Source organism: Phacochoerus africanus, chromosome 15 (genome assembly GCF_016906955.1).
Source record: "Phacochoerus africanus isolate WHEZ1 chromosome 15, ROS_Pafr_v1, whole genome shotgun sequence".
NCBI classification, from domain to species: Eukaryota; Metazoa; Chordata; class Mammalia; order Artiodactyla; family Suidae; genus Phacochoerus; species Phacochoerus africanus.
The window spans coordinates 71,715,113-71,737,676 of record NC_062558.1 but is presented as its reverse complement, the minus strand read 5'-3'; the positions used below and the strand labels follow the sequence as shown (position 1 = coordinate 71,737,676).

The following is a 22,564-nucleotide window of genomic DNA, read 5'->3' as shown; positions in this document are numbered from 1 at the left end:
TTTCCTGTATAGGTTATTTACAGAATATTGACTAGAGTTCCCTGTGCTACCCTTGCCATTTAGCTCTTATAGATGACCAAAAGGTGAAGTAGAAGAACTTGTACAGACCATTGATCTTAAATGCATGGGAAGTATTTGTAAAGTGTAAGAAGAAGATTTAGAAAGAAATAAACTCAACTATTAGGTAACTGCTTGATTTTACTGACTCTCTGACAAACCTGAGGTCCCTTGTTCACCAAGTGAGTAAAAGGTGTGTGTATTTTTTTTAATGGCAAGTCAAACAATCCAGCAAATGATTGCATTGGAAACACAGAAGTGAGGTTTGGGGTGGGGATAGAGGTGGGCTTGGAAGACAGATGTGTATAGAGGTTTTGGTGCACTTTTTTTTCTTTTTTTGTCTTTTGTCTTTTTAGGGCCACACCCATGGCATTTGGAGGTTCCCAGGCCAGGGGTCTAATTGGAACTATGGCTGCCGGCCTATGCCACAGCCACAGCTACCCCAGATCTGAGCCACGTCTGCAACCTACACCACAGCTCACGGCAACGCCAGATGGTTAACCCACTGAGTAAGCCCAGGGATCAAACCCGCAACCTCATGGTTCCTAGTCAGATTCATTTCTGCTGCGCCACGACGGGAACTCCTGGTGGACATTTTTATTATAGTTGTCCTCATTCCATTTTATTTCATTCTAGCTAAGATTGAATTATATAAAATCAACTACTGTGCAGTAAATTCCCTGTGCTCCATTTTCCTTTTCTTTACTTAAGCTTATTTATTATGATTTAGATGATTTTTTTTTTGTCAGTTAACATTTGGTTCCAGTTTTTTACATTATTTCTAACCACATTATGCTAACCCTTCTGAGGGATGCTGATGGGGGAGAGTGAAGCTTGCCAATTTTTGTTCTGTACTCAAGATAAATTTTTAATGACATTTAAAATAAATGTTCACTTTTATGACATTATTTCAGTACCTGAAAACCTTTCATTAGTTGTTCATCCTTTTTTTCTAATATTTTGGAAGTGTAGATACCAGATAATGTGAACATTTGTAATGATGGTAGGGATTGGCACCAACTAAAAGTATTTCCCCTTATATTTCATTAGAGTTTCATTAAATGAGATCCAGAGTGGATCTCATGAAGCCCAAAGATACTTGGTAGAAGACTCTTTGACATAATCAAAACACTTTAAATTTGAAGAAAAGAAATCTATTCACAGATAAAACCATCGAAGTCATGTAAATATGTACACACAATAATTAGGGCATAGAAAGAACCATGTTAATAGAGATGTTAATAGTAATTATTCATAGAAAAATCATATGAGAGAGGGTCAGTAATAAGTAAATAATAATATGGGTACCTGAAAAAAATAAAAATTAAGTACAACCACATAGATATCAATGAATTATGAATTTTGGGAGTTCCCGTCGTGGCACAGTGGTTAACGAATCCTACTAGGAACCATGAGGTTGCGGGTTCGATCCCTGCCCTTGCTCAGTGGGTTAATGATCCGGTGTTGCCGTGAGCTGTGGTGTAGGTTGCAGACGCGGCTCGGATCCTGTGTTGCTGTGGCTCTGGCGTAGGCTGGTGGCTACAGCTCTGATTCGACCCCTAGCCTGGGAACCTCCATATGCCGCAGGAGCGGCCCAAGAAATAGCAAAAAAGACAAAAAAATAAAATAAAATAAAAGTTGCTTTATAAAAAAATTATGAATTTTGTGGCTTTTGAGTATTTATTTAGTTAATTAATTACCTCAAAAATGTAATGAAAGTTCACAAAATAATTTTAATAAAAAGAGTAAAGAAATATACATGTAGTGAATAAACACTCTTGCATGGAAACCTATTAACTTAAGGAAAAACTACAGAGAGCATTTGAATGAAGGGAAAAAAGAGGAAAAGAGAAGTAACTTTGTTGTAGAAGCTTGGAAGTCTTCTCTTAAAAGTAGAAGAACTAATGACTTTTTAGCCTACCTCTGTGTCAACCGCATGTCTTAGAAGATTGAGGAAACAGTCAAAGAAGCAAATCTGGCCAAAAAGAAAACACTTGGTGATATGGAATGCTAGCAAGTTTGGGCAGGCCTGTGCTTAACATTTGTGGTGAGCAGAGTGAAAGTATAAATGGAGGTCTGCATACTATAGGTATATATATAGAGAGAGATAGAGACAGAGAGAGACAGAGACAGAGAGACAGAGAGAGAGAGAGTTACAATTCTGCTAACAAGCTGCTAAAGCAAATTCTATCCTCTCCTATCTTTCTACCTTGAGAAATATACCTTTGAAATGACCTGCAAGGAAAGATCTGGATTTAGAATTCTTGAATTCCTTGAAGTTTCTTTTTAGAATTTGAGAAATATACCTTCAAAATGACCTGCAAGGAAAGATCTGGATTTAGAATTCTTGAATGCCTTGAAGTTTCTTTTTAGAATATAGTAGTGAAAGGGGAGTTCACCCATTCCTCTGACATTGTTGGCCTCCTTTTCTTTCCACTTCTGTCTCTCTCTTGCACTGGAGAGGCCTTGGGTACATGTAGGTGGACAGCCCTGTTTGCATGTGCAAGCTCCATACGTACTCATCAGCAAGGAGCTGTCTCTTGGCTACCTCAAAGGTGAAAGGGTGGGCATGTTGCCCTTTACTCTTGGAAGGATGGATTGCAGGAAGAGGCTGGCATAGGCCCTGGAAGTAGGCTTGGGCTGGTTGAACAGGAAGTTGGCATACTGGATACGCTGAGCATGTCAGGAGGGGTAAATATGGGCTCTGGGAGGGCCTATCACCTTGATCTATGGACTCTTCCAAAGCATGAGGATCAGGGCTAGAGCAGCTCTCATCCAGGTCTATGGACAGTACTGGTTTGGGAGAAAGATGCACAGTCAGCCGGGCCTGGGCTTGACTACTTTTTCTTTCACCAGAATCTAAGATAGCAGCTGATGTGTTTAAGTGCTCCATAAATAATCACTGAACAAGAACAACAATCCCAAACCCCAGTGTGTCTGTGCAAGAACAAATCTGAAAAGAATATGGGTTGAAAACGGGAGGACACATTACAATTAAGGCAAATAAAAGAGAATGGCTGAAAATAGGAAAAATAATATTGGGAAGGCATTTCTCATTTGCTAGGATTGGAAGGAATGCTGTGGGAAAGAATAAGGGACTTCCAAAGCTATAGTCTAAGTGAAAGAGAAATAAAAAAAATAAGGAAGGCATGTCAGTTGGCAAGGGTGGAACAACTATTTATACAAGGGAACTGATTTAACTGGAAAAAACAGATATGTTACAATTTGCATTAAAATATAAATATATACTGGTATGATATTTGCTATCTCTGGAACTGTATGAGAAAATGACCATAGCAATTGCCTCTGGGATAGAAATTAGGTGGATAGAGGATGGGGATGGGAGAGGGATTTGTTTTAATTCTATACATCATTGAACCTTGTATTACTTAATCAGATTGATTAATTAATTAAAAAAGAATTGAAACTTCTGATGACAAAAATAAAGGCAATTGCTTAGTCTCTTTAACCTAGTTAAGGTGTGTACATCCTGAGACATATATCCCTGAATTCTAAAATGATCACCAGATGTGATCATAGAACCTCTCCTGGCAGTTACTGAGAAATGACAGACCTACCGGAAAGCAAAAGGAGGGCAAATATCCTTGATTCAAAAAAATTGAAAAAGGTGGCCTCTGGCATTAGACTGAACATCTTGCCACCAAACTCTAGGAAAACTGAAGAATTAAAATGTAAATATGGTAGAAATTGCCAGCAGTCAGCATGGTTTCTCTAGGGATGATTTATGTCAATCATAAATAGATTTTTGAAAAATTAAATTCTTAAATAGGAAAGAAAGGGTATCTCTCTCTTTTAGCATTTGAAAAATCTCCAAATGATATTTTTTTTTGAAAAAATGAAAAAAAGCAATTAATAACTGGTTGGAGAAATTCATATCTAAAGTATTTATTAATTGAGATCATTATGTATCTGGAGATTTCTAGTGATATCAAAATCAGTTTTATGTGTGGCGCTCACCTGTTTAATGACAACTGGGAGTGATAGAATTCATACCGAACAGATAAATGGATAAATAGGAAACTAGTTAGTATATTGGGTTCTTTAAAAATCAATTTTTGACTGGCAAGAACAAAAGTCTAGATTCTAAAGACTGAAATGTTATAAGGACAAAATAAAATTCTACATTTAGGGGCAAATAAAATTAATTATCTAAATATATGATAGGAAGATTTCAGTTTGCAATAATCCTTGTAAAAAAGACCTGAATAGTTTAGCTAGAAACTGGAGTACAGGAGTTCTCGCTGTGGTACAGTGGGTTAAGGATCCGGCATTGCCACAACTGTGGCACGTGTTGTGCTGTGGCTTGGATTCAATCCGTGGTCTGGGAACTTCCATATGCTGTGTATGTGCCTCTGCCCCCATGCCCTCCCCCAAAAAGTGAGTACAAAGTAACTAACCCACTTAATGATGACTGTGTCTTGGAATTTAATAATTTTTCAAGGATAATCAGCTGTCATTGTACAAACTGTTACAAAAGTTTTTTTTTTTTTTAAATTAAATATTTGCTATTAGGGACTTTTCTGTGGAAACTATATTATAAATTGTTAGGTTTCCAAGCCATCCCACAAGAACATATCAACTTACATAGAATAATTACAGTTTTATTAAGAGGAGCCTGAACTCTGGATTTTTGTTACATTAGGGAGGAGAAAAAAAGGTGAAAAATTTTCTGTTTAGTGTTTGTGAGGGAATGGTGACCTGAAGGCAAATTCTGGAAATAGAGTTTTCCACTGGCCTCTGTGTACATCTCTCTGATCTAACGTCCTTTTTCTTTGCTGCCAGAATATGACTATAATATAAGGTGGTGTGTGCTATAATAGAGAGTTGTACCAGGTGTCAGGTAGAGAGAAATCAGCCAGTTCATATTGATGTTTGATTGAATGTGTGTTCCCATGACCTCCCAGAGTTAACTGCATTTAAAAATAATATGCACGTTAAAGTAAATGAATTTGAAATTGACATGCATTCAATTTAAAGCAGACTATAGAGTGGAGTAAAGAAAATTCAGGCATTATGGACAAGGATAACTTGGGGAGAAGGGAAAAATCTACATGGGCGTGTTTGTTCTGCTTTAGGGATTAACCCTGGAAATGAGACATTTAATTACTGCTGTCAAGAGATTTGTTTTCTTCCCTTTGAATCTTAAAACCAGGGTTTTAATCTAGTCTGCCTGTTTCCAAACCGTTACCTTATCCACTTCAGTTTATGAAGTTAAAAAGTGGCAGATTTCAACTCAGCATAAGGAAGAACTTTATAAAAGTAATCACTGACGCCTAATGGTATTGTGAACACCTCATTTCTATTCATCCCCAAGCCCATTACACTGTTGAAATCATAGGAGGTGTCCTTGAATTGTTTGGGAGGTACTCTTTAACTCTTCAGATTTCATGGGTTATAAAATGCAAATGCCTTAGGATATAATACCAAGACCCTAGTAGGACTTTTGGTTTGAATTCACGCTATGTTATTGCTGCAAGAGATTGGTAACAATTTGTTAGACTTTGAGTTTGCTTTGACTTTGTAAAATTCTGCAATTTTCTGCCTATTAGTGCCTTCATCTCCGAATCAGTTTCCTGAGCTGACTAGAAAATGTTTTGATACATAAAGTAATTAGTATGTATTAGTGTTTTTAAAAGTATAGTCAACTTTGGAGTATGTAATTGTACTTCAATGTTTTCATAGATTATTAGGTTTGTCATAATTTTTTCCTTTGAAGCTTTCAGGATTACCTTTGTTTTTAATGTCAAGCTTTGCTGAAGACGCATGAAAAAATTATAAATATTATGAGTCTATTTGATTGTAAACATATTTAAAATTTACTGTTTTGACTAAGTACCAATTCCCATGTTGCATCACTGGGGACAGTCTTTGGCAGATTCCTATTATTCTCAAGAATACTTCAAATATTCAATGTTTTCAATAAGAGAATCGTGAAGTGTTGCCATGTGGCATACATTTGGAGAGCAGTAAGGCTTCTAGACTCTCTTTAGTATTTGCCTCTATTAAAAAACATTATTACTAATCTAGGAATTAGATTATACCAAGATAAGAGCCATTGAAGATGATTTTTTGTTACAGGGTGGTTTTGGTTGTATGCATCTTCCTCTGCACAGGTATCAGGTATATGGTGTGGAAAGGCCTTGGTAAAGCACTGATCTTTTCAGTTCCACATACACAAAGATTATCATGTTCATTATTATCTTTGGATATGTATAATAACACACTTATGGATCTAGAGGAAGAATCCAGAGAGTGGGAGGGAAGAGCAAGGAGATGCTGATTTTTGGAACTAGACCAGTGGGAGTTAGAAAGGATAGGACAAGAATGGGGGTAGACTATTAGTGGAAGGTTGGGAGGGAACATGGGCCCTACTCTGAAATTCTGATATCCCTTAGCGGTTAGAGGTATAGGAAAAAGAACAATCTTCTTTCCTAGAATCACAAGATTGAGAGGCGCATTGAAGGGACTGATTCTGGATAAGAAAGTCACCGTGAAAATGTGTGCTCACTCATTCACTCATTTATTTATTCATTCACTTATTCATCTATGCAGCCTTAGTCCATTCATAAAGCCAATCAGTCAATTCAAAAGAAAACAGTGTCCACATATAAGTGATATCATATGATATTTGTTTTTCACTGTTTGACTTCCTCAGTATGATGATCTCTAGGTCCATCCATGTTGCTTCAAATGGAATTTCTTCATTCTTTTTTATGGCCGAATAATATAACATTGTGTAAATGTACCACATCTTCTTTATCTATTCCTCTGTCAGTGGACATTTAGGTTGCTTCCATGTCTTGACTGTTGTAAATAATGCTGCAGTGAACATTGGGGTGCATGTATCTTTTCAAATTGTGATTTTCTCAGAATATATGCCCAGGAGTGGGATTGCTGTATCATATGGTAGTTCTATATTTAGCCTTTTAAGGAGCTTCCATACTATTTTCCATAGTGTCTGCACTGATTTATATTCCCACCAACAGTGTAGGAGGGTTCTCTTTGCCCCACACCCTTTTCAGCATTTATTGTTTGTAGACTTTTCAATGTGGCCATTCTGACTGCTGTGAGGTGATAGTGTAGTTTTTTTTTTTTAATTTTTAAAAATTTTTCATTTTTAATTTTTTTTGTCTTTTGTCTTTTTAGGGCCACACCTGCAGCATATGGAGGTTCCCAGGCTAGGGGTCTAATCAGAGCTATAGCAATGCCAGATCCGAGCCACATCTGCAACCTATACCACAGCTCATGGCAACGCCAGATCCTTAACCCACTGAGCAAGGCCATGGATCGAATCTGTAAACTCATGGTTCCTAGTAGAATTTGTTTCAGCTGAGCCATGACAGGGACTCCCTATTTTTATTTTATTTTCATCTTTATTATTTTTTTAGGGCTGCATCTGCTGCATGTGGAAGGAAGTCCCGTGGCTAGGGGTTGAATAGAGCTGCTGTTGCCTGCCACAGCCACAGCCATAGCAATGCCAGATCCAAGCTGTGTTTGTGACCTACACCATAGCTCATGGCAACGCCAGATCTTTAACTCACTGAGTGAGGCCAGGGACGAACCCTCAATCTCATGGTTCCCAGTCGGATGAGTTTCTGCTATTCTGTGACGGGAATTCCCTCAGTACAGTTTTGATTTGCATTTTTCTAATAATTAGAGATGTTGAGCAATTTTCAGGTGTTTTGTGGCCACCTTTATATCTTTGGAGTAATGTCTGTTTAGGTTTTCTGCTCATTTTTTGATTGGGTTTTTTGTTTTTTTTTTGATATAAAGCTCCATGGTTTGTTGTTATATTTTGGAGATTAACCCCTTGTCAGCTGCTTCATTTGCAATGATTTTCTCCCATTGTGTAGGTTGTCTTTTCATTTTGTTTATGGTTTTGTTGAAAAAGCTTTTAAGTTTAATTAGGCCCTATTGGTTTATTTTTGTTTGTAATTATCATTATTCTAGGAGTTGGATCAAACAGGATATTGTTGCAATTTGTATCAAAGAATGTTCTGCCTTTGTTTTCCTCTAGGAGTTTTATAGTATTTGGACTTAATGAAGATCTCTAATATATTTTGAGTTTATTTTTGTATATGGTGTTAGAGAATATTCTAATTTCATTCTTTTACATATAGCTGATTAGTTTTCCCAGAAAAAATTTATTGAAGAGACTTTCTTCCACTGTAGGTTCTTGCCTCCTTTGTCATAGATTAGTTGACCATAGGTGTGTGGGTTTATTTCTGGGTTTTCTACTATGTTCCACTGATCTATTTCTGTTTTTGTGTAGTGCCTTGCTGTTTTGATTACTGTAGCTTTGTAGTATAAACCGAGGTCAGAAAACCTAATTCTTCCAGTTCCATTTTTCTTTTTCAATATTGCTTTGGCTATTCAGGGTATTTTGTATTTCCATACAAACTTTAAATTTTTTTCTTTTAGTTCTGTGAAGAATGTCAGTAAAAATGATTCAAAAGAATTTATTTTAAAACAGAAACAAACTCACAGATTTCAAAACCAGTCTTACAGTTACCATAGGTGAAAGTGTTAGGTGGAGGGAAGAATTGGGAAGGTGGGAATAACATACACACACTACTGTATAAAACAGATGATTAATGAGAACATGCTGTATGGCACAGGGAAATCTACTCAATAGTTTATAGTAACCTATATGGGAAAAAAGAATGATATATTTGTATGTATGACTGATTCACTTTGCTATACACCTGAAACTAATATCTCATTGTAAATCAGCTATTCTCCAATTAAATTAAAAATAGGAAAAAATAAAAAATCTTAAAAAAAGAAAATAATTATCTGCCCTAATATCTAAAGTAAATAAAGAAACTAAAATAAAAGCAATACATTCTAATTCTCTTTTGTTATAGTTTCCATGAGTATCATAGAAACTATCAGGATATTTTCTAGGGGCAGATTCTTATGTTCTCTTGGCCAGCAAACTTTGGAAGAAAATAAGAGCTAATTGGGAAGGTTTATGCATTAATAGTAACATGTTTCTGTAGCCCATAAATTAATTTTTTTAAACAAATTACATATAGGAGAGATGTGTTTCTTACTGTTTTTCTCTGGGAATCTTCAGTAAATACTTTCTGGCTGATTATTGACTATGAACAAGTTAATACAAATTTGTGGGCTTAGTGATTTGGGTAATAGTCTTCATGGCTGATGTGTTACTTTGAATATAAGATGTCACATATAGTCATTTGATATATTTATATATGTATTTTTATGCAAAATCTCACTGAATTGATTTTTAAGATTAATGTTAATGTCTAACAAGAATAGATTGCATTTTTTTTATTTTATCTTGCTTAAATATCCTCAACACCTCAGATTCTCTCTTTCTCTCTTTTTTTTGTCTTTTTTTTTTTTTTTTAGGGCCACACCCTTGGCATATGGAGATTCCCGGGATAGGGGTCTTATCAGAGCTAAAGCTGCTAGCCTATGCCACAGCCATAGCAATGCCAGATCCGAGCCGTGTCTGCAACCTACACCACAGCTCATGGCAATGCCAGATCCTTAACCCACTGAGCAGGGCCAGGGATCGAACCTGCAACCTCATGGTTCCTAGTTGGATTTGTTTCCATTGTACCATGACGGGAACTCCCCCTCTTTTTTTTTTTTTTGAAATTGAAATTGAAATTAAATATATTCTTTATTTTTTTTTTTATTTTTATGGCCACACCTGTGGCATGTGGAACTTCCTGGGCCAGGGATTGAATCTGAGCTACAAAGTGACTTATGCCACAGCCATGGCAAGGCCAGATCCTTTAACCTACTGTGTTGGGCCAGGGATCAAACCTGTGCCTCCCCAGCAACTTGAGCTGCTGTAGGTTGATTCATAACCTGGTGGGCTGCAGTAGGAAATCTTTTCTCTTTTTATAATAACTATGCCGATTTATGTTTCTTTTCAGTATGGGAAAATAGACTGCCCCCAACTTTGTTCTCCAATCAAAACCCTGAAATAAATAATCCCCCAAGCAAATAGAGAGGCAGCACATGTCTTCCAAGTCCTACCTGACTCCTCTTTTGTGTCATTATTAATAAGAATAGGCAAAATAGGGCTCTGGCTACTTCAGTGCTATTATTTCATGGAAATATAAGGTTTTTACTTTCTGTAAGATTTATCTCACTAAGAGTACCCATCGTGGTTCAGTGGAAACGAATCTGACTTGTGTCCATGAGGATGCATGTTCAATCCCTGGCCTCACTCAGTGGGTTAAGGATCTGGTGTTGCTGTGAGCTGTGGTGTAGGTTGCAGACTTGGCTTGGATCCCGCATTGCTTTGGCTGTGGTGTAGGCCAGCAGCTGCAGCTCTGATTTGACCTTAGCCTGGGAGCCTCCATATACAAAAAAAAAAAAAAAAAAAAGAAAAGAAAGAATCAGGGAAAAGCATATGCCTACACAGATGTGCTTTGTGTATCCAAACACATTAAAAAAAAAAAAAAGATATAGCTCACTAACTTGGCCATTCTTTTTTACTTAAAGGCTCCTGATCAAATGCAAACTCATCTCAGCTGGGTTATTATTTTAGTTCTGAATGTACTAGGTTAATTTGTTAGAGGATGTACGCCCAGAAGAATGGCCTCAGAGAATAGTTGGGGAATATCTTGTTTCTCTGTTGGATGTGGCACCAGCACAGCTGATAGTAGGAGATGGTGTTGAGTATTAATTTTACGTACTCAGTGATTTTCATTAGTGCGTTCCTTTAGAAAGTTTTTTTTTCTTTACTAATAAGTGTGTTTTTGTTTTTGTGCACAGGCAGCATGTCAGCTGAAACACCAATCACACTGAATATCAATCCTCAGGATCTGCAGGTCCAAACATTTACTGTAGAGAAGCTCTTGGAACCTCTCATAATCCAGGTATTAATGCCATGGAAATTACAATGTGTAAATGCAGAAGAGCTAAAAAACCTAGGAAAAGTAGATAATGAACTAAGGAAAGATTTGATTTTTATAGAATGAATCTGTCATCTAAAATTGTCCTTTAAAGTGTTGTTAAAATGTGAACAAAGTATGTATTTAGTAATAATAATGATAAATTCTGCAGGTTTTTTCCCATGTTCTCTTTTAAAAGCAATAAAAGTAATAATATGCAAGTGCAATTTTCACAGTAACTTTACATAAATTATCTTGTCTGAAAGTCATGAAAACTGAACAGCTTGGTTAAAACCATCTTTATTACACACAGATGAGGAAAGAGCCTAGAGAATTACAGTGACTTGCCCCAAAGCACATGGTGGCCTACTTGTCAAGTAAGAAATTATTTTAAAGTACCAAAATGTATGAGAAAGGTATATTTGAGGAATTCTGTGATTAAAGTCTTTCATGAAGTCAACAAACCTTTGAAAATATGCATAATGATTATCTGACTTATTTATTATTAAGTTCAGATTTTATTTGTTGGCTTTTCTTAAAGCAGAGCCTGAAGAAATTTATACTATACTATATTTTTAAATGTTTTTTTTGTCTTTAACCCAAAATTTGTGAGAAAACTCCTGTTTAGCATCTTACCTCCTAAGACAAATTCCCTTTTCTAAGGTCTTGATGCGCTTAAGGGTTTCTTAAGTGAGACACAACACTAACCTTACCTCTGATAATTTAAAAATCTTCTGCTTGTCTTTTCTGTAAAGTGGATGGTAGTTCTGAGGATAGGCTTTTTATACGTTTTTACTTAGCACAGTTGATATCTGCTACTGGAAAGACAATTTAAAACACGTGCCTTGGATTTCCTGGCATGGCTCAGCGGAAACAAATCTGACTAGCATCCATGAGGCCCTGGCCTTGCTCGGTGGGTTAAGGATCCGATGTTGCTATGAGCTGTGGTGTAGGTCAAAGACGTGGCTCAGATCTGGCGTTGCTCTGGCTGTGGTGTAGGCCGGCAGCTATAGCTCCAATTCGACCTCTAGCCTGGGGACCTCCGTATGCAGTGGTACGGCCCTAAAAAGACAAAAAACGAAAAAACCAAAACCAAAACCAAACATGTGACTCAGGGATGGTAGCTTAATCATGAACTTTGGAAATATACAAGGCACTGGTGTCTGGTACGAATTTAAGATTAGAATACTATGGAGACTCCACTGAAGTCCCTATCTTAGCCCCCATTTGTGTTAAAAAGAAACAAAAAAGTGTTCATTGTTTTTCTAATAAAGTTCACTAAAAAAGTTAGAAAAGCAAAATAGAACAAAACCAAAAAACTGGAAAATAAGAAAACAATTTTATCACTAACAGGTAAACATTAATATTTTGATGCATTTACTTCAATGAGTGATTTCTATTATCCTCTTAGTATTTTATAATATTAAAGAATGTAGATACATCTTAAATATATAAGGAATATATGTGAACAAGGTGGAGATAGTATATGTAGGTTTTGTCTTACCTTTCCATTTAAAATGATATTTTAATTATTTCCTTAATCTTCATAAACATGATTTAATAAAACTGCTGTTTAATTATCCATAATATGGCTTTACCATAGTATTTTTAAGTAGCCTCTCACTTTTGGACATTTAGGTTGTTTCTGGTTTTTACTATTATAAATAATTCTGTGTCGAACATCTTTATACATAAAATTTTGTCATCAGTTCAAATTGTTCCTCTAAGATTAGCTACTAAGTGTAAAATAAGTGGCCAAGATATGAGAATTATTATGCTTTTTTATATATAGCACCAAGTTTTTTGGATAAAGTTTTAAATGAGTCATCACAAGTCATTTCAGATTTTGTTCCAAAGCAGGGGGGACATAGCCTTTGTTTTGGAGATGGCTGATAAAGACAAGTACATTAATGCCACTGCATAACCCTTATTTGTCTCATAACAATGGAACATTTGAGTTTGTCACCTAAGACTTGCTAATCACAAAGGCTGCTGACATATTGCTCATGAACAAAGCAAATTTTGTTATAGAAAAACTACTTTTAATGCTCTAGCTGAAACCAACAGATGTTTTGCTTTAGTCAAGTTCATTGATATAGCAATTGAGAGAATGTATTCTAGGTAAATTCACATTAAAGAGTATGTACATTAAAGAGTGTTTAATCTATGAACATTTATTGAGTTCATCTAGAAAATTAAAAGAGTGAAAATGACCTGAAGTAATTTTAGTTAAATGGAAGAAATTTAACTCTTTTTTAAAAAGTGATTATGGTAATTTTAGAGGGCTTTTAATATGATGTCTGGATTCAGACTTTTCATGGTCTGCAAGTAGATGAGTCAGGGGAAGGGAAATTAGTACTTATTATATGCCAGATAGTTCTCAGTTACACGTAAGTGTAATTGCTAATTTTATCTTCAAGGCAGTTGGGTATACCACTTCACCACTATCTCAGTTAGAAAAAAGTTTCTAGATCTTAGGAATATTTGAGTTGAATTAAATTAAAAATATAATTCATACAATATTTACTATGTTTAGGAACTATCTCAAAGGAGAATTCTAGTATAACAAAATTATTTGGATACACCTTTGAGTTTCATGTTATTTTCCTTATTAAAAACTGCATTTTTAAAGTCAAAGAATTACTAATTTAAAAGTAGCTGACCTTTTTGGGAAGTGAGAATTCTACCACTGAACCACTAGTGCCTTAAACTGACCTCTTTGGATTTGATGCACCATCTTCTTATATCTGTCACTTTGATCATGTATTACCTATCAATACAAGTAAAAAATTCCATTAAATTGTATTAAAGGTTTTTTTTTCTAGAATAACATCATAGTAAATATCACATCACATTTTTTAAAAGAGCTTTTACTTTTAAATAATTACATTGTTTAAAGTGTATAATACAGCCTTCAATTATAGTTGAAAACATTCCAAAAGAAATCAATGATCGTTAAGCTCATCATGCCAGAAGATAAAATTATCAATTTAATGACCCCATTAGAAAATTCTCACCTTTTCTCATTACTTATCTTCATGTTATATTCCTTTGATTTCAAGGTTCTACAGAAATTACTTACTATCTCTATATATAACTCAAAGTCAAAATTCCATTTTAATTTTTGGAAGAATTGGTCATAGATACTATTGTGTCACTCTGACTTCTAAATTTATTTATTAATAAATCTTTATTCTGCTCTTTTATAGATACTAGAGTCTTCTCCACCAAATCCGATTTATATTTAATCTATTTTTTTTTTTTCCTCTTGGGCACAGGTAAATCACTAGGTCATTTTGCAGGGATATTCAGCCTGTGCTATATTTCAATCATTTGCTTTCATTTTCTCTGTGTGATAACTTACACAGTTGCATCCTTCTGCAATAAATTCCTCCAATGGATCAGAAATAATTTTTTTCTCAGCAATTACATTTTTATGATTGCAACTGTAGGCATCTACACTTTATCACTTTCAAGATCCAAGTTTGGCAATGCAGAGCAGAAAGTCTATTTATGCAGAATTGCGATTAAAAAATTTACGTCTCTGAGTTGTATATTCTCTGAAGGAGATATGAACTGCTAAATCACGCTACAGTCATTACATAATGGAACTGTCTATAATCTAATTTGACACAAAATATAATTTGCTATGTGTCGGATTCATGTTTAATGTGAGCTAAAAGAATTGATTTAAAATCCTTTAAGATAAAAGCAATAACAAGCTCCTTATAATGTGTTATCTCCTATTATGATAAGAGATCTTTTCAAGGGGCAAAAGTTCAAATATATTTTCTGATATAAGTATATCTCATGTTTCTGAGAGGTAAATACAGAGTTAGATCAATAGTAATAAACATTATTCCTCTGGCTCTCACCTCCAGCTTTTGTACGACCTCTTAGCCTTTTTGTGGTTTCCACTTCAATAAGTGTTTCACATCTATTTCTGGGAGTCCCTTAGGGATGGCTTTTATATACTGTCATACTCCTTAAGTCAAGTTTAAGCATATCGGATCAGCTTTTCATCAGTCAGCATAAGCTAGGTTATGCTGTGATTAGACAACCGCCCAAATCACTGAGGCTTAACAAAAGTTCATTTTGTGCTCAAGCTACATGTTTAGTGAGTTGGCTGCTGGGGGGGGGGTCTCTGCTTAACACAAGCACCCAGGGACCCAGGGTAATGTAGATTCTATCTCAACATTTATTTCCACTCTTGTTACAACAGGGGAAAGAGAACATGATAAATCATGCAAGGGCTCCTAAAATGTCTACCTGGATGAGAAGTATGTCAGTTCCACTCACATTGCTTTTGTTAAAGTAAGTCAGGTGATCACTGGGAATGCTAGATGTGTGATCTTGCCCTGTGCCCAGAAGAATGGAAATATTTGTGGAAAGCCCTAAACATATTTCTTCCATTGCTTCCTTTTTAGGGGTTCCTTTTTTGTTAAGTTTGCATCTGCCTGAGTAGTTACCTTTCCACCTTGACCCCAGTGCCTTTCTCAGGATGGGCAACTCACTTATTGACAATTGTAGGCTGGCAAGAAATCTGAGTGGCATCCTGGCAAGAGAGCCCTGCCTTTGGAGGATGATGGTGAATTGGTCCTATTGACATCCTCTTCAGGGAATTTACTTTGAGGGGAGTTAAGCTGTTAGTACCTAGCATTAAATAGTTGTATGCAAAGCCGAAAGACACAGAAAGAAGTAAAGACATGGAGAACAGTTCTGGTGGAGCAGAAACTCTTGCTGTTGAGGAACAATACAATTACCTAGTGACTGGGGTTTTAACGAACTTTTCAATTTCCAAACCCCATTCTAGTGTCAGAATTATACTCTGGCCTCTGTGGGGCCTTACCGTTTCCAGTTCCCTTGAGCATGAACCATAGGCCAGATGCTTGTCTTCCTTATGGCATCAGATTCCTTAGCCTCCTACCTCCTCATCAGTAGCTGAAAGTTCAAAAGAAGTTCCAGCTATCCAGTCATAGCAGCTATCCAGGGTTCTTGCAAATGCCTTTACTTCTTTATGCTAGAATGGAGATTTTCCTGCAAAGCTTCTCTTCTGCTCTTTCCTTCATCTCCATATTTTGGAGTCTTGATGTATGACTCACCAGAGCTCCCAAACCAGTCTATCCGCCATGTTTTTCTGGTTTTGTCTTATTGTTGGTGGATGGTAATTGCCAGTAATGCCCATTTTGAGACTGGGAATGGACATGTCAAGGTCCCAATGCCTCTAAAGCTGCTAATCCTCAAGGTAGCAGAATGACAGTGGGCTCCTTCAGAAGAGGGGAGAACACCTCTATTCCTAACTGTGCGTCACTCTGTCACATGGATGAATCATGTAACTAGAATTATATAAGGTTCCTTATGAGGAGTTCCCATTGTGGCGCAGCGGAAACGAATCCGACTAGGAACCAAGAGGTTGCGGGTTTGATACCTAGCCTCGCTCAGTGGGTTAAGGATCCGGCGTTGCTGTGAGCTGTGGTGTAGATCGCAGACGTGGCTTGGATCTGGTGTTGCTGTGGCTCTGGCGTAGGTGGGCGGCTACAGATCGGATTAAACCCCTAGACTGGGAACCTTCATATGCCATGGGTGCGGCCCTAAAAAGACAAAAAGACAAAAAAAAAAAAGGATTCCTTATGAGAACAACCCCTAAAGTTGAGACTTTCCCCCTAATCTCTCACTTCCCCTTGTCCAAATATCTGGATGGAAAATAGTTAATCCTTACTTCTCTAAGCACCAAATATTTTTTCTTCTTGGATCCTATGTAGAACCTCTCTGCTGTACCCCACTCTCAACATAATTTCTTTCTCCCTCTCTCTCTCTCTTTTTTTTTGCTTTTTAGGGTCTTAGGTGCAGCATATGGAAGTTCCCAGGCCAGGGGTCAAATTGGAGCTACAGCTTCTGGCCTATACCACAGCCACAGCAATGCAGGATCCGAGCCTCCTCTGTGACCTACACCACAGCTCACCACAATTCAGGATCTGACCCACTGAGCGAGGCTAGGGATTGAACCTGCATCCTCATGGATACTAGTTGGGTTCATTACCACTGATCCACAATGGGAACTCCTAATTCCTTTCTCTTTTTTAGCCAAGGGAAAAAAAGAGATGTCTAGTGTCCAAAAGATTCATTTCTACTGTTCTACAGACAGATCTGATTGACTTCCAGGTAGCAAGGAGAGGACCTGCTTGGGCTTCTTAGCCTCTTAGAATGTAATTTCCTTGGTGGTTTTCAGAAAAGAATTCAAGTTTCATTTGTTTGTGGTTGTTTTCTGTCATTACTATAGGTTATTTTGTGGGTTTTTTTTTTTAATCTTTTTTGTGTCTCTTTTGGGCTGCACCTGCAGCCTATGGAGGTTCCCAGGCTAGGGGTTGAATCAAATCTGTAGCTGCCGGTCTATGCCACAGCCATAGCAATGCCAGATCCAAGCCGTGTCTGTGACTTACACGACAGCTCACAGCAACGCCAGATCCTTGACTTGCTGAGCGAGGCCAGGGATCAAACCCACAACCTCATGGTTCCTAGTGGGATTCGTTTCCGCTGTGCCACGATGGGAACTCCACTATAGGTTATTTTGAATGAGCATGAGGCTATTTACTTATGTTTCCTTGGTTTTATCTCCAAGCTTCTTTTTTTTTTTGCGAAGACTTGCTGATTATTCTATCAATAGAGTTAAATCTCAAAGACAAGTCTGCACTTGTATACTGTCCTTGGAGATTACTTTATAAGCAAGTTTTGGGGTTTTGACTCCTAATCTAAACAAGTAACCTTGAAAGTTAGTAAATTAAATGTCTTTTAAACACTTATAGGCCCAAGGCTTAATAAGTATAAGGATGCTATTTTTATGGTAGGATGAAGAAATAAGCTTAATTCTTCCTCAGTGATATTTTAAAGTTTAAGGTGATTCAGTATAGTTGAGTTGATTCTAATAAAGTGGATTCTTCAATTTACGCATTCTTTTTCTGCCAGAAAACTGCTCCTATGGGAAAGTTGTTAGGCTGTAGTATTTCTTGAGAAGCAAATAGTTGAGAAAAAGGAAGCCACTTCCTAAATTAAAATAAGAAAAACTGGTAGCTATCTGATTAAAATAGCACAAGTCCCATGGGAGTGTGCATGATATCTATACCATGGTGGTTATTATCAATAGTAATAAACATTATTCCTCTGGCTCTCACCTCTAAATCTTGTAGGAAGTCTTAGCTTTTTTGCAGTTTCCACTTCAATAAGTGTTTCACATTTATTTCTGAGAGTCCCTTAGGGATGGCTTTTATATACTCTATCATACTCATTCGGTCAAATTTAAGAATATCTGATCAACTTTTTATTAGTCAGCATAAGCTTCTCCCCCCCACCCTCAACCTGGTAGCTTTGAGCTTAGCATGGGCAGATGTCAGTCCGTGAAATGCTTTACCTTTTCTCAGCTTGCTGCCTATACTTTGACTCTATCAGACTCTCATTTTCTTTCTCCTTTCTCCAGTGCTGTTGCCCTGTTGTCTGCATTCTCTGATCACCCCTGGTTCACGTCACTTCTGCTGATATTTTTTCTTTCAATCTTTTGCTCCACAAATTCAGACAAATTCCACAGCCATGTCCAAGTTAGCTGTGGAACAAGATCTTTCTCTTATAAACGGATTCTGTAGGCAGCCAGGTGGTATAGACTGATAGGTCAGATCCACTAGTCATTTTGGTGGAAACATGCTAGATTGGTGGGAGCAATTGTGGTTCAGCAGGCTGAAAGAAGAGTCTTTATCTACTCCCCCATCCCCGTGCCCCCCAGATGTGGACATGTTCTCTGCTCGAGGTATGATTCTACCCTTCATGGACCCTCTGGTCTAAACTTTAGAACACTTAAAGTTTCGTCCCAGGAGATTTTGCTGCAGCTTGGCAACTCTGTAACTCTAGACCAGGGATGCTTTGGCAAACTTTTTCTGTGCCTAAGTCCAGATAGTAAATAGTTTCAGCTTTGATGGCTGTTTGATTAGGACATTCAAAGTCACTCTTCTCTTGCTCTCTGTAGATCCCCTGCTCAACAGGGCCCTGCTTCATGCACATGACTATCCAATCCTCTTAATTATAGGGCCAAATTTGCCCCTGGTAATTGACAATTCTATCTGATATTGGTTCCCCCTATAAATAGCTGCCTCCTCCCTTGAGGAGCAAAGACTGTGCTTACGTTCTGCTTACCGTCTGTTGCACTCGGTGGGGTGTTTCTCCAGGATGCTTCAAGTAAGATTCATCCATCCAAATACGTTGATGTCTGTCACTGTCTCTGGGTTCTTTCTTTGGTCTTGAGAATGGGCAATCGCAAGGCTAACGGGGCTGCAGGGTGTAACCAAACAGCAGCCATAGGGTCTCTGGTGTAACTACTCTGCTGCTGTAATTTGAAAGCAGCACAGGGCAACATATAAACAAATGGGTTTGGCTGTGTTGCATTAAGACTTGTACCGAAACAGGCAATGGGCAAGATTTGGCTCTGTGTGCTTAATTTGCAGACCCCTGCTTTAGACTGACCATTTTCTTTCTACGTTATATTGAAGTATAGCTGATTTACAATGTTGTGATAATTTCCACTGTACAACAAAGGGATTCAGTTATAAAAGACTGACCATTTTTTTTTTTCATGGAGATGCCTGTATTCATATTGGTTAAGGAAGGGTAAGAAATGGCCAATAACCTATACACAGGAACCCTTGTGAGATAAATTATGATGGAGTAGTTTGTGGCCAAGGCCTGTGAGAGATAGAAAAGCCTCATTTTGGGGGGAGAGTGCTAACCAGGCAATTCAAAAAATTCCTCTTAATGTTGAGATCCTGTTAGCCCAGTGATTTTTAACCCTGGCTGCACATAAAAATCACCTGGGGGAGTTTTTAAATATCCCAATGCTCAGGCCACCCAGGAAACCAATTAAGTCAGGGTCTTTGGGAGTAGGACCAGGCAGATTTTTTTTTTTTTTGTCTTTCTGCCTTTTCTAGGGCTGCTCCTGTGGCATATGGAGGTTCCCAAGCTTAGGGGTCTAATCAGAGCTGTAGCCACCCGCCTACACCACAGCCATAGCAATGCAAGATCCAAGCTGCGTCTGCAACCTACACCACAGCTCACGGCAATGCCAGATCCTTAACCCACTGAGCAAGGCCAGGGATCGAACCCGCAACCTCATGGTTCCTAGTTGGATTCGCTAACCACTGAGCCATGGCGGGAACTCCCAGGCAGAAATTTTAAAAGCTCCCAGGTCATTGCAATGTGAGAACGGCCGTACTGGCCGTTCTCATGTCATGGTCAGTGGTAAGCATGGTTCTGCCTCTTGATGCAAGTCTTGCCCAGAATGTGCCCCTTCTTTGTTTTTTTAACGGGGTTGGGTAGTGTCCATCTGGAGTAAGTTTATAAAGAATTCCTGTGGATAGCCTCCTTCATCAACTCTGTAACATGCTCAGTTAGTTCTCCTAGGACCCAGGAAGGCTATTAGCAGCAGCTCTAGAAAGACTGCTGCATCTAAGAGGTCTTGGATCCATGTTTTGCAGTATGTATAGAGCAATCCACTACTAGATAAAGCTAAGGACCCGCATATATATTAGGGTATGGAGGACTCGAGGATTTTTGAGAACCCTTGACATGCCTTGTTGGACTCAGCTTGATGTGAAGGAAGTGGAACTGAGGAAAGAGATTCATAAAGCACAAGTCTAAAATGATGGCGTGGTGTTCCATCACTTGAAGAAGTTTATATTTACAGTTACCTATACCAATCAACTATATCTTCCCTCTCCAAGCCTGTGTTTCTCCTGCCTCTCAACCTTAGCTGCCAAAGGGCATCACTTGAGGAACTTAGAAACATCTGATAACCAATCCTCACCACTCCCAGCTAATACCAATTAAATCAGAATCTCTGGCATAGGACCCGTATTAAGAGTATTTTTTAAAATCCTCCTATGTGATTCTCTTGTACAGCCACTAAAGTAGGACCTTGTTGCCACCAAGATGTTGTACATGGATGGCTAGCATTAGGCTCATTTGGGAACTCCTAAAAAAAAAAAAATGAAGACCCTCAGGCCCCAACCCAGACCCAATGAATCAAAATCTGCAGTGTAATAACATCCCAGGTGATTTGTATCACTTTCAAGTTTGAGGGAGTTTCCGTTGTGGCTCAGTGGTAACGAACCTGATTGGTATCCATGACAACATAGCCTCATTTAGTGAACCCAGCAAAGATCCACTGTTGCCATGAGCTGTGGTGTAGGTCACAGACACGGCTTGGGTCTGGTGTGACTGTGGCTGTGGCGTAGGCTGGCAGCTGCAGCTCCAATTGGACCCCTACCCTGGGAACTTCTATATGCGCCAGGTGTGACCCTAAAAAAAGACAAAAAAGAAAAAAGTTTGAGAAGCTGATGTCGGAAACTGTAAATTTCAACTTTTAAAGTGCAACCTTGGGTTTCCAGAGTTGAAAACCACTGCCCTACATATTTAGCTGCTTGCTGGTGCTTGCATGGTGAAATCCTCAGGAATTTCTGAGCTGATACTCCTATCACTGCTCTGCAACTGAGTCCTTGAAGGGGATGCTCAAGAGTGATTGTCCTATTGTGCTCCTGCTGCATTTCTCCTGAGGAGAATCTGCTTCTTCCACACCTTGACTTAGGCCTTGCCACTCTCACTCCCTTCCCTCTCCAAGGCTTTGGTTCCTCTCCTGCCAGGTGGTTCTATTTTACTCAAAAATGGGTTTGGGGCATTAGGAAGCACTGCCTGAGAAATGATATTTTCAGGAACTAGTGCTTCTCCCTTAAGGGTGTTTGGAACCAGGACACAGTTTGTTATAATCTAGACATATATGTATTTTTTAAATCTCTGGGAAATTGCTTAACCTTGGAGCTGATGTGGGGATATACAGTTGACTCTTAAACAATGTAGGGGTGCAGATTCTCTGCTCAATAAAAAATATGCATGTAACTAGAGTTGGCTCTCTGCATCTGAGGTTCCTCTGTATTCTTCCGTTCTGCATCTGTAAATTCAACCAGCCTCAGATGGTGTAATACTCTAGTACTTACTATTGAAACAAATCTGGGTATAAGTGGACTCTCATAGTTCAAACCCATGTTTTAAGGGTCAATTTTGTGTGTGTGTGTGTATCTGTATTTATATGTATGTAAATTACAGTAATGAATGTTTTATAAATGTAATGAATATTTTATAAATTAAGACTTAGTAAATGTGGTTTGTGATTTTCAGATGATTGTTTTAGGAAACAATTTACATTCTTGACGATTTGTAAGGTACTGCAGTTCTTCAATTTAGACACAATTTTCCACATTCTCCACCTTTTTTTTTTTAAGTACTTCTGAAATTAGAATGCATTGCACAATGGATATATGAACATTTAATGTAATTTTCCTTTTTGATACTTGCATGGGATCACAAATTTATCTATAGTACATTTTAGATCCTCTGTCCTTTCATAAATTATCTGACCTTCCTCATAAACTCCCATCCCTTTGAGATAGAGATAAATCTCCCAATCTGAACTGGATTGGGTCAACTCAATTGACTGGACCTTATATTTCAGCCAGTAAGTTTGGTAAACTGGTGTGTTTCAGCAATGACAATCTGTCCTTTTTGGTATCTACTCA

General features: G+C 37.8%; 1 protein-coding gene across 1 annotated transcript in view; it reads left to right on the top strand.

The window, feature by feature from the left end:
* The window catches only part of LOC125116965 (catenin alpha-3-like), a 453,580-nt gene that overhangs the window by 18,579 nt on the left and 412,437 nt on the right, over positions 1 to 22,564 (top strand). The window contains exon 3 of the mRNA XM_047762661.1: positions 10,840 to 10,943. Coding sequence (XP_047618617.1) covers positions 10,845 to 10,943 — 99 coding nt within the window. The 5' untranslated portion in view covers positions 10,840 to 10,844. The remainder of the gene's footprint in view (positions 1 to 10,839; positions 10,944 to 22,564) is intronic.